General features: G+C 42.2%; 1 protein-coding gene across 2 annotated transcripts in view; it reads right to left on the bottom strand.

The window, feature by feature from the left end:
- Positions 1 to 8,652, bottom strand: part of BMP7 (bone morphogenetic protein 7) — a 47,295-nt gene extending 38,643 nt beyond the window's left edge. Inside the window, exon 1 of one of the 2 annotated variants that reach the window (XM_030503432.1) lies at positions 7,892 to 8,652. In XM_030503432.1, coding sequence (XP_030359292.1) covers positions 7,892 to 8,402 — 511 coding nt within the window. In that variant the 5' untranslated portion in view covers positions 8,403 to 8,652. The remainder of the gene's footprint in view (positions 1 to 7,891) is intronic. The other variant, XM_030503431.1, reaches the window with a different exon arrangement.
- Between the last annotated feature and the right edge of the window lie 7,809 nt (positions 8,653 to 16,461).

Genomic DNA, 16,461 nt, shown 5'->3' with positions numbered 1-16,461 from the left:
TCCAATAAAATGGGAAAATGGAGAGATAAACCGCAGCACTCATTAGGAGGAATCTACTGAAACGTGAACAGTTTGTGTTTTGAATATCCTCCAGGAATAAACGGAGAGATCCATAAACAGACCTTGTTTTCACCATCATCAGATTAAAATAGATTTGTTTAAAGGGAACTTCACATTTGTTTCATGTATAAAGACAATACATTCCACTAAAGAAACTATGATTATGCTTGACTTTAAGAAAGCAAATGATTTCATCTAGCTACTCGTTTTAAAGAAAAAATATCTGTTGGCAGTTTAATCAAAATATCTTATTCCCTTATTCCTTAGTTGTGGCTTTTTTTTCACTTTTGCATTTTATCATGCTGAGTAATATCACATTCTTACAACCTTGTCCATAATGATCAGAATAACAATATAAACAAAAGCCCTTCTGCTCATCTATTAATAAATAACTAGAATTATTAGGTGGGGAGAACTGTTTGGACAGTTAGCAACAAAATTCACTGCAAAATAGCTTTTTTCCTAAGCACAAGGAATATGCTATGTAATATCTGATAGATGATTTAAAAATCTTAAATGAGAAGAAACATGAAGTAAGAGCTGCTCAAAGGATAAATTTCTTCAAATGTCTGCCTTGATTATCAATGCTTGTGCTGTTCAGCATCCCATATATCTCTATTTCTCTCAAATGCACGCACACAACCATTAAATACAAAATGTCATGAAAATTCCTAAGTATCATTTAATGTTGGCAGCCCTGCACTGTAAAGCCATTTATATAAAACTGTGGTTGGCAGCTCTCACTCTTCCATGGGAACAAATTAACATTGGCATTCCAAACACAGGAAAGTAAGGAAATTAGAAACACAGTTTATATTTGGCCAGTGCTTTGAAATACTGTACTATGCTACTGATGTCAATTAATGAAAAGCAGAATTTTGCGGAGAGGGTCTGGTTTGGAAACACATTAACACACGTTAAACATGTTTGCACAGGAACTGGATTGTAAGCATCTTGGTTCCAAAACAATAAAGCAATTACACTAAAACTTGTAGTCTCAGAGTTGCCATTAATTCAATCCACTCAATCTGGATCACTAAAGGATTTTCACTGACTTGAAGAGGTAGACGACACAAATGTGTAAAAGAACATGCAAGGCACAGCACTGTGGGGCTTGCACCCAAGAATGGCTCTCACATTACCTGCTGTAAATCAGGTAAATTTAGGTAGAAATAATGGAATTGTAGAACATATACCCAAATAAAGAGGGTCTCAGCAAACTGTAGTTTTCATCAACAAAATAAGGATTTCCAAGAGAGCTATGTGAATTACAGTCAGTTTAAACTTTGCTACCTGTGATCTTTTTCATAGCAAAGATGTTTACTGACAAAATCTTAAACACTTCTGGTTTTCACATGTGCACCAAAAAATCTAGATGGCAGTTTATCTCCTGGCACAACTCCACTGACTTCAGTGGAATCACTCCAGCATGGAATTTGGCCCTGCAGTCTTTACAACACGCTGTTTATTTGTACTGTGATTCAGATATTTTGATACCAGGAATCTTTCACCACTGAAGTTTCTCCATATGAAATATGTCTTGTATTAAGAAATATCAGACTCACATTTTTGTCAAACATTATCTGTTAAATTCTGTTTGTTGCAAAGATGGGAATTCAGCTGTAGTTCAACAACATGGATTGGGCTAATAATCATAAGGAGAGACTAACAGGAGCTAGCTCATGTTTTGATTATTTGCAGCAAAGGAAGCCTCCCTCAAAAACAGTTCAAAGATTAGGGGAGAAAACTGTGTGGAGCTCTAGCAGAAACTACTGAATGCTCATTATTTCAACACAGGGGCATTTCTTTGGCCCAATTCTGTTCTCAATTGTGCTATTGTAAATCAAGACAGAGTTTATGGGAATTACTTTGGACGTACGGTTGTATAAATGAGACCATAGGGCCAGCTTCAGTAGAAATTTGACAATTTACACCAATGAAGACCAAGCCAAGAATTTTCTCTTGGGTTTCCATTTTCCAAACACATCCGTGTGCAGAACTTTATCCATGTGGTTAGTCCTCGTGAGCAGGCAAACAGTTGTAGAATGAAAATCTTCATCCTGATACTAATTTAAACAGCTCACTCATTTCTTTAGAAGTTCCTTCCCTTTAGAGAAGAAATATACACATATAATAGCATATATTTTTATATATATAATATATAGAATTAACTCACCTAAGTATTTTGATGAATGCCCGAGAGAGGAGGACTGTACCACCGAAAAAGTGCTTAAAATATCATGGTCTCTTAACGCTGTGTATCAACAGGTAGTCTCTTTATCTGGCAAGCTATCAAAATTTGCTTACTTGTGTTCTTGCTCAGATGACTTCATCCACCATTGCAACTTCTCCCTGGTATTCATCCAGTTAGAACAATTTAGAGGCATAAAACTAAACATGTTATCATTTTAACCAGAAATTAATAATTTCCATATAAATATTAACATTTCCTCACGTGGTTCAAGAATAGAAGCCATAACGGTACTAACATATATTTGATTTAAACTGATTAAAAACAGAGGCTCTTGCAATTTAATATATTGATTTTACCAGTGAGACTTAAATCTTTTATAATAAGTGTACACAGCTGCACCACTCACCCACCGCCACTTTTAAACCTAATCCCTGCATTCCTCCTGACAATAACATGACAGGATCCACACATCCCAGTATTAGCCTTAACCCCGGTGACACTGCCAGAATGTATTAAACTAAAACATCACAGTGTCCTATTTAAAAGGAGCCTGTCAACAGCTCTGACTAGGCTTTAATAGTTATAATCTTTTTTTCAATTAATGTTTCCAACCACTTGTGTAACCTCCTCTCACGTATCTCTCCCCCCATACCCGAAAACATGTTTCAAGCTTATTTACAGATGAAAACGTAATGTCTGGTTTCATGCTGCCTGCCCTGAGGCCATTAAAGCTCCTTTGCAGCAGGAGTGCCGGGAGGGATGCACACATACACTCAGTCTCAAGTAAAACCACGGAAAGCAGTGCCTGGGTGGGAGCAGGTCCTGTACGCTTCACTTGTGCCTAACTCCTGTTACAAGCATCACGAGAGCTGGCCATCAAGGCTTGTCTCCTTCAAAGCAGTTTACAAGCTGTTGTGTTTTGGCTTTTAAACGACAATTCCTGGAGGGGGGTTCACCTCCCCAGGACAGGCTGTGTGGGAACAGAGGAAAGACCCTATTCTGGGATAAATCCACCGCACAGCATCATATGGGGACATTTCCATGTCCTTTGTCCTTGCATGCGAACATCTGTCCTTGGCTGCTCCATTCTCTACTCCCACCACACCCGTGTGGCAGAGATAAATAGTTCCTGTTCTGTTCTGCCATGTTGCACCTGAAAATTGGGAAATGAATCGACTTTTCTCTAGATTAGCTTTGTACATTCGAGGAATAGCTGCTGGTTACTTGCTGGTTAAACTGCACTGCATACCTTTAGTTTGCTTCAAGCTTTCTACCTTAGCTGATCTTATACCACTAAGTGTTGCATATATTCATGCTGTCCAAAATAATTATAGGATGTACCTGTTCAGGTTTGAGAGCTTATAACAGCACGAGGTGGAGGAGAGAGAAAAAAAAAGCCGAGGGTTTGGCCTAATATATGGACAAACCATGTGATCGTGACCAGGCATCCACGGCTAACATTTAATCAGCTTTGTTTCAAGTGGGAAATATGTGAAGATCAAATAAGTTCAAATCCAGGTCAAATATCCTTGAAAATCTTTGATTTATACAAGCAGGAAAATGAGGTTTAAAAGAAGTGATTATGAAAGGGTTACTAAAAACACAGCTGTACGCGTACTCTTATATCTGAGGCTCTCCAAAGAAAAACTGTGTGACATCTATATTAACCTTTGGCTGTACACCAATGAAGGCCTGTAGTGAGCTGGAATGCAAGGCAGCCCCTTCCAAATTTTAACACAAGCCAGGTTACAGCTGCAAATGCCTGCAGCCCGTGCTCACTTTATAAAGTATTCCCCGAAGGAAATTTTTTAACTGTTATAGAATCTTTTTCTAATACCCTACAGTGTTAAAGCCTGTTATTAAAGGGCAAAGAGATGGTTCTCTATGCCAAACACTTGTCAACAAAAAGGATAGCCAGATGGTATGAAATAAAAGGAAACTTGGGGGCTCTTCAGTTTCTTGATTTACATTAACAAAAGTCACTCTCATGTGCTCCAAGAATGACTAATTCCCCCCTCTCATTTTTTGCCAGGATTAAACAATGTTGTTCATTTTATAATCAACCACGAGACAAATTAACAAATTGCATATCACTTGTGCCGACTCTCTTAAAAAATATCCTAAGCAAGTCTGTTTACCAAGGCAAGATTACCCGCATAAGAACAACTCAATTATTTTTAGAAGAGAGCATCTAAGTAATCTAGAGGATGTTTACTCCTTAGTTGCTGTTTATAAACTTGAAATTCAACTTGTGCAAAAAATGCTTTGCGTTTTTTCAGTTCCTAAAATGGATCCGTTTGTAAACTGTGCTTTGGACAGGATTTGAAAGGAAATTCCAAATACTGAAATTATAGTAATAAATTTTATAAAATTAGCCAGTAATTAACAGACAACTGTGGCTAAATTCTCTTTTAATTTACATGTAACTTCATTCTTGACACAAATCCATTCCCCATCCATCTTAGCACAGGTGTAAGCTAAGACAAAATGCAGCCTGCGAATTAACTGGTTATAAATCCAAATCTAACTAATTGTCAAGATTTTACAGTAACATTACATGCTTAGTACAAAGCTCTATACAACACAGCCCTGAAATGGAGCACCTGTATTCTGGTTCCTCCCTATCAATACCCAGTATAAATTCTCTGGAACAAATTTACACAGAATCTCCATAGAACTCACTGGGGGGGGTGGGGGAGGGGGGGATGGTGTTGGGGATTTTTTACTACATAACCCAGTAAATCTTGCAGTCTTAATATTTTTATTATTTATATTCTCCTATAAGGTCGTACAACTCGATAGATGAAGAATATGAACAAAGCCAAAAAAAAAAAAAAAAAAGTGGGTTTGTAGATTAGAATTTGTTAATTCCATTTAGAAGCCTGGAATTAACATGTTTTGTTTATGGAAATTTAAAAGTATTATTTCTTTACTCACTTTTACTTCCTCCATTCTAAGATGAAGCTTTATTATGCTGCGACACTTCCTCATTGTGATGGCTCTAGTATAGTAATAAAAGCCTACCTGTGAAATGCAATGCTCACAGAGTATCTCTTACAAAACTAGGGCACAGTTTACTAGTCTGCATTTAGGAATTCAGCTCTGCTTTAAAAGGGGTCATTGTGGAAAGTCTCAAAAAAATATCAGTTCTACAACACATCTTCTAATTTTCCCTGAATGTCACAGAAAACTGTACATATCACAGCAGGTGTTGTATTTGACTATATACGGGAGTGAGTGGCTGGTCTAATTCATTAGAATTCATAAACAAGCCTGTCTTTGTCCTATAAAGATGAAAGACCGATGACTATAATGGGATGAAAGGTGTGCACAGCGATGAAGAAAGCTATTATAGATCTATGTCCTTTTTAAACTCGTCCTGGCATGCACAGCTGACAAGGGAACAAAACAGTACAGATAAACCTCCAAAATGTGCCTTCCTGGTAATAATTCCACCTGTCCTCCTAAAAACCGCTGTATTTTGCCCGTGCGCTTACTACTCACTGGCCATGCTGACAGCAATTCAATAACATGGTATTTTACATAAAGAACACTTTTGGATTTCTAAGCTGACTACAAAGCCCAGCAGGTCAAAATGAATGAGTATATCCATTGCAGTCATCACATCGCATTGGGATGTCGATTATTGATTACATAGAGCTTAGACAGATAAAACCTGCTCTATAAAAAGTTCTCACATAGAAACAGACACATCCAAAAAGTAATTTTTATTTCATGGTTCATGGATCGATTCCACTCCTTCGTATTCAAAATAATCAGGGACCTGAATGTTAATTCCTTTCCCGTAAAACCTCCCACAAAGGTGACTTTTTCTTACAGAGGAAGCACAGGATATGAGAGCTGCCGTTTCACTGATGCAAGTTGTGCAGTAAATAACTACATCCGTGGAGCAGAGCTCCTTCCCCAGGGCTAAACTCCCTTCAGTTAGATACTTACATGTTTCATAAAGGTTATATATACCGAAATGGAAACAGAAGTGTGAATTTCGCTATTGTTATTTCAAGACCCTTTGTCTTCTGTTCAGGACTCTCCCTGCACTCTGGCTGTACAAGGTGTAGGACCCAAGAACCACAGAGAAAAATGTTAGCAAGATCACTCTTATCTCTCAAGTTAAATATTTGACTTCCGTTGGTACTTTTGGCTGCTCAAATATTTGATTTTAAATGTATCATTGCGGATCAGCTTAAAGTATCTAGCAGCGATTAGACAAACACTGTAATTCCAAATGGAAAGCACCAGCGCTCTCAGGGAGTGCAGCCCCCAGGCCAGATGTAATTCAGAGCTTCCCACGGTGAAGCTGACGGTCGTTAACAAGGAGGTGCAGCTCATGCAAACTAGAGATCTCCCACAGCGTCCCGTGTCTCCCTATCATGCAAGAATTGTGCCAGGATGGCTACCGTGTCTAGTAATTATTAACGTGTGTCACAGAGCCTTTACAGCTACTGGTCTTTTCAAGTTAGTTAAAGTGCTGTGATTAGAGAGGTGGTGATTTAGGCGGTGATTTAATCTTTGTTGCCTCTGTAGTTCCAGACAGTGGAAGTGTCCAGAACAGGGACATTCATAAAGATGTCAACAGATTTACTGGCAGTGGGGATGATCCCTAGCAGGTTATATGCCAGAGGTGGGCTCCTCTTGGTCTTTGCGTGTCCCTTTGTTTGGAACAAAGTTTGAGTTGATCTTGTTTTGGAAATACTATTCAGATTCTGTCTTGAACTTGTAGGCACCCAATCTGTACGTGTGGTAGTTTCAGAGCTGCACATGAGGTCTAAAAATGGATAGAGTGAACCAGGTCTATAATTATGTATTTAAAATAGAATGCTCATCCCGACAATGTTTTACTCAAATCCAGCCAAGTCAGTCCACACGGGTGTGCAATCTACAGCAAGGAAATGGCAATCAGATTGGGCCATGGCATCCAATTAGAAAAGCCTAGCGAGCTGCATACAAAGCATGCCAACTTTGGTATCATTTGCATAAACCCATCCACATGTGCTTGTGAAAAGAGGCAAGTTAGCTGCATAAACTGGGGTCAACAGAAAAAGCTGCAGGAGTAAATAAGGATTTGCTGTGGAATCCCTCTCAAGCAATTAGGAAAACATGTGTGAGCAGCTCAGCCCCTTCGGCCAAGGGAACATGGTGCTGGGATGCCGCAGGGAACTATCCATCTAGGCAGCCCTGGTGACCCTGCATCCCAGACAGGTGCCATGCTGGGACCCATGTTCCTGCCTGGGTGTCAAGTCTTCCTTGGTGGTACGGGATAGACCTGCTCAACTCCTACCTGCAAATCCAATTTCTGAGGTGCGGCAAGAAACTATCAAAGGGAAAAGACAACAAAGAACTTAAGTGTGTTGGCGTGCAGGTTGGAGAGCTTGTCCAAATGCTGTGATGGGAAGCTGGAGCCCTCTCCATACTGGTGTCATTCAACTACCATCTCCAAGGGCCACTACCTGCCCTTCCTTGCCCAAGTGGGCTGCCACCCATCCAACTCACTGCAGAAAGAGCTCCCTGCTGGTGCCACCAGCCCCTGCCCTCCCCTTAGTGGCCAGGACCCTGCTCCAGCCTCCTGTGGCATGGTTCCCCACCCAGTCACCCTGTGTCCAGCGGGCAGGCACTCACCCAAGTTGACGAAGCTCATGACCATGTCAGCCTCACTGAGGAAGTTGCTGTCCTGCAGGCTGGCCAAAGGCGGCCCCTGGGTGCTGAAGATGGGCTTGTAGGGGTAGGAGAAGCCCTCGCCCTCCTCAGCGGCGGCCCCCACAGCCCCCTCCTCCACGGACATAGCATTGTAGAGGTCCAGCATGAACATGGGGGCCGAGTTGTGCTTGCCGTGGAGGTGGGGCCGCGGGCGGTGCGGCAGGCCGAGGATGGAGAGGATCTCCCGCTGCATCTCGCGGCGCTCGGGGCCGCGCAGCCGCCGGTGGATGAAGCTGGAGTGCACCTCGTTGTCCACCGTGAAGTCGGCGAGGACGCAGCGCAGCCAGAGGGCGGGCGCGGCGGCGCCCAGCACCAGCAGCCAGGAGGCGGGCTGCCCGCGCCCCGCCGCCGGCATCGCGGCTCGGCGGCGGTTGCGGAGGGGCGGCGCGGGGGGCGCGGGGCTGCCCCGCCGCGGGACGCGCCCCACCAGCATGCGCGGAGCGGGCGCGGACGGACGGCGCGGCCCCGCGCTCACTGCGGCGGCCGGCAGCCCCCGCGGAGGCGGCGCAGCCCGCGCATGGCCCGGCGGCGGGGGCTGCCTAACGGCCCCGGCCCATGGACGGAGCGGCGGCGGCGGCGGCGGCCCGAGGCGCTTCCCCCGGCGGCGGCAGCGGGAGCGGTGCGCTGTGCCCGCGTCCCGCACGCCGCGGCGGAGCCGTGTGCGCAGTGCTGCTCGGCGGAGAGGCAGCAGGAGGTTGTCTCTGGTGGGAGGAGCAGGCTGGAAAACCCAAGCGCTCTCGCTCGCCCGCTCCAAACCGCTTGGGAGAGAAAATCCGTGTAACTGCCTAGAGGAGGAACATCTGATCAGGTTGCTTTGCAGGATGTTTGTGGAGGCTGCTCAGGCTTGGGGGAGAGGCTGAGCCGTCCTAAGTGCTTAAATTAACGCGAACGTAATTAAGGAGAAGACACCCCAGGAGGGAGGGTGGTTTATGTATAAGGAAGGGGCCCAAATTCCCACACAGTGCCGAGATGTTAGTCTGCCCTCAGTCTGCACGAACAGGCGTACACAGGCAGGCTGGTTTCCTCCACTTCCACCTTATTTTTTTAGTAAGTACAGATGGGGAGAGACTGTCCAGGACAAAACCAGCAGCACTGAATTATTTACAATGTGATGATGATACATGCACACACGTAGGCATGTATGTCTGTGTGCACAGAGCCCCGGGTCACTTTTTCCAGCTGGCAGCAAAGAGAGTGAATGGAGAAGCACTAGAAATGGGAGGGGGAGTTATTATAGAAGAGTTGTAAAACCAGCGACTTTTACTTGGATTAGAACCATCAACCTGTGCACACGGCTGGTTGATGCCATCACATTGTCCTGCTCTCTTGCCTTCCCCCTTCCTTCTGCTGTCTGGTACACACCTTTGTGGAATACTGTCGTTTTTTTAAGACAGTGACTTAACTCAGTGAGTGTAACATGTACCATAGTGGAGCCCCAGTCCTGGTTAGTCCAAGTAGATGTCTACTTTAACAGTAAATAACAGTAATAATCTCAGATAACAAATGTAGGCTACTGCTTCCCAAATCTGACTTGGAAAGCAAGGGGAAGGCAGGATGGAAGCGTTTATCTGGGTCACTGAATCCAGCCTGAGGTGATTTCAGGAACTATACGTATACATACTCTTAAGTTTATGCTGGCATGAAGATTTGTTCCTTAGGCAAAGGAGGAAGAAGAGGGGCAGAGGATAAAGGAGGCCAGCACTGGTTTTTTGATAGATTGTTCATCTGATGTTTTCAGACCAGCAATATCCAGTACTGTCCAGCACCAGATCCTGCATCTGTGCTGGAACTGATATTCAGCACTTCTTTTAGCTCTTTTTGTTTAAAGTCCATGTATGAATAGCAGGTAACCAGTCAGAAAAGCTGCATGGGAAATATGCTGAGTGCTTTAGTGTATTTGCATGCACGCATGTGCACCTCTTAATAACAGGGAAACTGAGGCATGACATCAAAATGACTCACAGAGCTATTGAAATAGTGGTGGAACCAGCATTAAACTCATAGCTTAGTCCTAACACATGATTAGCAACGGCTCAAGCTCTGGGAGAGCGATGGGGGGGAGAGATGTTGGGAAACCACATCCTCCTTGGGTAACGAGCGCACTTGCTAAACTCACTGGTGCTAATGGGGGTGCTCAGACACCAGTGCTGTTGCTGCCTTCCGGTTGCTCCCCACTAAGGAAGCAGGGAGCTGAGCAGTTGCACTGTGGATGCCCAGTTAAGATCAAACTCTCCAGCACCTTTTGTGTTTCCTGAGGAGCAGCACTAACCTGCTCTTACCGGGGCAAGTATTTGCCTAAATTTCTCTCCTGCCAAAGGTGTGGTTTCCAGATCAATTCAAGCTGACCTAAAGCCAGGCTCCTCCTGAGAGAGATGTTTTCCTCTCATCCCACCCTAGCCTGGACCTTCAGCTGTGCAGCCCCACGCCCCCCACCCAGGGTCGGTGCTAACACTTGCAGCCACACACAGGTCAGGAACCTGATTCTGGTTTTAAAAGTAATCTCTTTTTTTAACCATTTATGTATTTGGTTTTGCTGAATTAATTTACTGCTGGGTCAGCTCCTTGTTCTGACTGACTACATACTGTGCTGGAACTATGGAGGCCACAGGAATGCACAGCTGGGGGCAAGGAGAGGGTGTCTGGGCTGGGCTGCCTTAGGTCGGCTTGAACTGGTGGTGGAAGGGCAGGCAGATGATTCAGTATCCCTCCACTCTCCCTTTCAGTGGCAGATAACGTGATTTCACTTTGTTCTTTGTTCCTTGTAGGCAGTTTGTTTTTATCCAATTTTGAGTGTTGGTTTTTCCTCAACCAGCAGCAGGGCATGGACAGTGAGATTAAAAACATGTAAGGATGGAGGAGTGGACTGCAGAGCGGGTGTCTCCGCAGCCTGAATTACCTACACCTGAATTGCTTGTAGCTCCCATTTAAAAACTGACTGAATTTCAGGTCAGTGTCATGCTTTGGAATGACACCAGTCTTTCAGAGAAAGAAAAGAAAAGATAGTTTGGGAGGTGTGGATCCTGACTCGTTAACACCTTCGGTAACTGCTGCTGAAGCTGTAAGTGGTTCTATGATTCTATGTGTGTTGGGGAAGCAGCAGAGGAAAAGAAAACCTTGAAACCTCTTGATTTGGCAGATTTCTTGAAAAAGTGATGTTTGAATCTGTTTCCTTCTTGGTTTGTCTGTTTAAGTGGTCTGGGTTTGGATACATCCAAGTTTAGATACATCCTTACTTATTGCAGGATATGCTTTTTAAAGAGGGAGCAATGCTGCAACTGTATCCTGTGCTTTCATATGAATAGTTGTAAGAGTTTATTCTTTTATAGCAGCATTTTCTATTATCCTATTCCACCAGGTACAGCGTTAAATAAGTATATGGTAGTTTGCAATGGGGTACTACTTGTGTGTGAACAACCTAAGAAAAATGCTCTATGAGTGTGTGATGAGATAGGGAAGCTGTTAAAAGAATGTATTTTTTTTAATGTGAGCTCCTCTGCTCTTGACTGCTCTTGCTTTGGGAGACAACAAAGAGCAGCCTTTATTCTGCTGCGTACAACAAAGGATGATGCATCTCAAACTGCAGTGGGTTCAGTCCTCAGATCTGAGTTTCAATTTCAAATACCTTTCAAACAGAAAAGGTACAAACTGGGTTGCCTTTCTCATGGACAGTGTCTTTCCCTTTCTTACCTGCTGCATAAACCCCATCCTGCTTCCTGTAGGATCAGTTCCACTCAGGCTGCTGAAATATTGGCTCCTTCATGTCATTGTCTTTTTCCTCCTCCTTCCTGGATCAATTAAGAAACCAGTTTTTCCTCTTACTCATCTCTGCCTCTCTTGTCTGTCCTCTCCTTCTTGAGAAGGAAAACTAAATGCTCATGATGAAGTAATCCCTGTTTGTTGGCACTTGCTGCTTCAGATAACTTATATAAAAACAAGCTCACAATGTTTCTGAGGTTCTGTGCAAGCCACATTACCAATCGAGTCCACTTTTTAATCTCTGAGTTTTGTGCATATGCTCTTATCTGATTTTTGTTCCAATTTGTGCCATTGTTTTTGTTTGTGTGGAAGTCAGTGTAGTTGGAAGCATGTATTTAGGAAATAAAGGGTCTGATTTGAAAACATGAAATGGACAAAAATGTGCAGGTTTGTGCTTGACGAATTTGGGTGTGCTGCTGTCATCATCATGGACCCATAGTAAGCGCATGGCAGTGGCAGAATTTGGTCATCTGCATTCAGTTTTATCAAATGGACACTAGAAAGTGCGGGTTCTGCTCACAAGCTCTTTTCATTACTTTTTAAAAATCAGACACAAAGCATTTGTCCCTCTTTTCTGCTGAATCAGTTTCAAGCTCCTTGCCTTCCTACTTTGATGTCTTCTTTTTAACTTTAACCGTGTTTCTTTTCCATTCTGTTTTGCATCTTCTCTCATTTGTCTTGAACAAAGTGCGAGTCCTAAATTATGGCAAACTTTTTTCTTCTTCCAGATATTCCCACTAAAATAGCATGTGTTTGGGGAATTTTGAACTGTTCCTCTGGGCCCTGTGCATGCAAAGCCCTTATATAACAGAAATAATAGCATTATTATTTGTATAAGAATGTATAATTAGCTTACATGTTTAACTATGCTATATTGGATCATTTTTATCAAAAGTTTTTATTCATCTCTTCAGCATTATTACTGAGAACATATTCATGAACGTGAAAGTAATCGCATTATGGGTAAGCCATTAGCTCTAATCCAGGAACTTCAACAAATCTGGGTTGAACTGTGCTGGTTTGGACTATACTGATTATGTTATAAAAATTAAGTATTCATTCTCATTGCTACTGATCAGAGGAGAGTCAGAAATGAAATCCTTGGTTTGGGGATGAAAGCATCTGGAGATGCTAGTGATAACTAAAATAGAAAATGATCTTTGGGTTTATGAGATGGGACTATCGTGCTGAATCTAATGTTCATCAGCTGAGTAAGGTGAACAAAGTTCAGTCCTTCACTGTTCAGCACTTCAAAGGACTTCACTTTCATAGAATCATGGAATGGTTTGGGTTGGAAGGGACCTTAAAGATCGTCTAGTTCCAAACCCCTGCCACGGGCAGCAACACTTTATAAAAGTGGATCTCCATGGGGATTCTTTTATAACTATTTACTCCAGAGAACATTAGAATGAGTTCATATCATTGAAGTATTTGTAGTATTATATTAATCACACAACTATATGTGGCTTGAATATAGACCTGTGTTATATTTTATGTATGTGTGTTTGTATGTAATTGTATATTGGTAGGAGCATGTGTATGTGTGCATACACTGCTATACTTCAGTAATGCCTTTATGTAAGTAATAGATTTCTGTTGCACAGATACATGCATGTGAATATTGTTTAATGTGGGACCTCTTTTAGGTCCATATGTTGCCAAAGCAGCCCAAACAAAACTGAATTTAATTTTGTGCTATTGAATTATTCTGGCCACACTTGATTTGGTTGAAGCTTGTGGCACAAACCCAGGCATTTACTTCATTGGTACCATTGTAATCTGAATATCTGAAATCTTAGGCTTATATTTGTGGAAAAACTGCACTGAGAACACACTTCCATGTTACTATTCAGAGCAGATAAAAGTTGTGCTGCAGCATCTTGGAAATGTGCCTCTGAAAGTCCGCTTAGTTGTAAAGTTTTCTTATATTATCATCCTTGCTTCTGTAGTCCACCATCAGACATACAGGATTCTTCTTATTAACATATATTTATTTCTTTTATAGTATTTTTTAGTTTTCTGCTGTTTGCATTCACTGAAAGTAGAGGTGTTTGGTATTTTTCACTCAGCCATGTACGAAAAGCATATAAAAACTATTTATTATTTGCAAATGGAACAACAATAACTGATTCTGAGCTGTAAAATGCAGTGGGACAAATTTGGATGGCTTTAATTTTTCTCTCAGGCAGGTGCAGAGTAATACCTCAAAAGAACCATTATTTTGAGCCTTTATTCCAGTGTGTACATAAATGCTTGCATAACCCTTGCACAGCTGCTGTACAAACTACTCATGCCACAAGTATTAGTAATCCTAACAGGGGAGGTTGCATGGAAAATTGGGGTGTGTATGCTGAGCCATATGTACCATGCCCCTGAATCATAAAACTGATGTTGCTGGAGCAAGGAGTTCTTTGGAGACAGGGTTTTACAGGTCTGTAGGAAGCAGGATTTTATATGACGGCTGCACCCCACAGTTTCTCTCCTGTTGAGGCTTATCTTGTGCATTTAAATAAGCAGGAAGCAGAATTTGGTCCAACATTATCTTAATGTGGTCTCAAGCTTCTACTTTTATTTATATTTCATTTCCATAGGAACAATTATTTTAACGCAGTTTATTTTGAATACATAATAGAGCCACTCAAATTGGAAGTTCTGAGCTGCCAGTGTCGAGCTGCATAGGGCTGCAGAGATACAATGTGCATTTTTGGTCTCTGGTTCTCCCTCTAAAGTAACTTTCTTTATATCTGCAGTGATTTATAGCAGTGTTTCTGAACCAGTCTGAAATAAGATGGAAGCTGGAGACTCATTTGATTCTCTAAAGCCCCGGCCACAAAAATCCCTTCCCAAGCTGCTCAGAGTAGCATGGTTTGGCTGCAGTTCTCCATGGTTTGAGGAACGTCCCAGCTCCGGGTCTGACCGAGGGAGGAGGGTTGCCACATTACAAGCAATCTCCTAGAGCTTTAGCAGCAGAAAATCGTTAATCAGAAGTTTATGCTGGAGGATTTTAAAATAATATGAAGGGACTGTTTCCTCTGCTGGTATAAATTGGCATAGCACCATGTGAGTAGATGGAGGTGTGCTTATTTACACCAGCCAAGGGTCTAACCTGGCAGTCTCCTGTGAGGGTGTATGGAGTGGTTGGTATTCCTGCAGCTCTTTTTGTGGAGGATCCTTTCGTTGTAAGTGCAGCACTGTCAGAGTTTATCTTTCTGAGACTGGGACTTCTAAGTTTTCAGTTGGAAATTTTTTGCTTCCTAAATAGTGCTTAGCTTGCACTGAATTTGCTTTGTAAAGTGCATCTTTTCAGCATTCATCCAAAGCCTTTTCTGCAGTTGTCTGAGCCCCATAGGCAAATACATACTGTTAGACTTTTAAGATAATTTTTCAGTTAAGACATTGTCAAACTGCAAGTGGGACAATAGAAACAAAACCCCTTTTGTTCTGACTAAACTGTTCCTAATGACCCCCTCTATAAACAGTGGCACCAGTGGAGGTCTCAACAAGGCTCTTCATTGAGACCCCTTTCAAAAGGACAAGCAGAGCAGAACATGGGGCAGAAACTCTCAGAGTTACTGCACTTTACTCCGCTTTGGTGGTCTGACCAGAAGAGAGAATCTGTTTTTGTTGTTCAAGGCACCCAAAAAGAATAATTTAAAAGCATGAATTTCCACAATTAACATCCTATAAAGAGTTCTAAATATTTGGATTGCCGGGAAAAGAGCAGAGGGAAGCAGTTTGTTTGTTTGTTTACTTAAGGGGCTATAAAATAGCCTCTTATGAGTTCCATATAAAAGCTTAAATTTTTTTGAGGAAATTAGTTGTTATCTGTTAAGCTCATATGAAAACAAAAATGTAAAGTCCAAAGAGGTTCAGATTTTTACATTCCAGTAAGATCCTCACGTTTGTTTTGGGGGTTAAAATCATCCTTATGAATAACATGTTGTCATGAAACCAGGATGCGTGTGTTTGTCACAAGCAAGGGAAAGGTTTCAGTTGTTTCGTTTCTAGAGAAATTGGAGATACAGTGAGAAACCGAAACCACTAAGGACCAAACTCTTTCTTTCAGGTGTAGGACACTCAGTACAGATATGTGTAGCATAGACAGTGTGTCTTCATGCAGTTAAGGGCTATGGAGATTATGAATCACTTCCTGATTATTTTTGTCCCTCTTTCTGTGTCCTGAGTACATCAGAAGAATAGCACAAAAGACCTTCCACTTAAACAAAAACTTATTTCCAGAACATCTTCATTGTATGTAACTGGGAAGTGATGATAGGTCAGGCAGCAGAAGTCCATAATTTGGATGATTTGGCAATTACACTGACTTTGCAAATAGAAATGCCAGTTTCTTCTGAAAGAAGCTGGAGTTTGTGTTCTAGCATCTGATTTACTAGGGGTATTTCTAACTTAAAGCATGGACTACTGCTTCGTTTGGAAACAAATAGAAGAGATCATGGAAGGAGAAGAGAGAAAAACATCCATTAAGATAGGGACCACATATTCTGAGTAAAGGCTGAATCATGGAGAAAAGTAACACCCACAAGATTCAAAACACCTTCACATCTCCAAGATGCAATGGGGGTCTGAGGGCTCTTTGCCATTTGTGGGAAGTGCTCAGCAGCTCACGGATAGTGTCTGCATACTTCCTTTGTGGAAGGTATCGGTGTGTCTCGGAAAAAGGAAGGATTTGAGTAAGTGCAGGATGAAGGTCTAGTGCCTTGTGGCAGGATACTGAG

This window comes from Strigops habroptila, chromosome 13 (assembly GCF_004027225.2).
Source record: "Strigops habroptila isolate Jane chromosome 13, bStrHab1.2.pri, whole genome shotgun sequence".
NCBI classification, from domain to species: Eukaryota; Metazoa; Chordata; class Aves; order Psittaciformes; family Psittacidae; genus Strigops; species Strigops habroptila.
The sequence above is the reverse complement of the archived record's forward strand: the minus strand, read 5'-3'. Positions and strand labels throughout refer to the sequence as shown.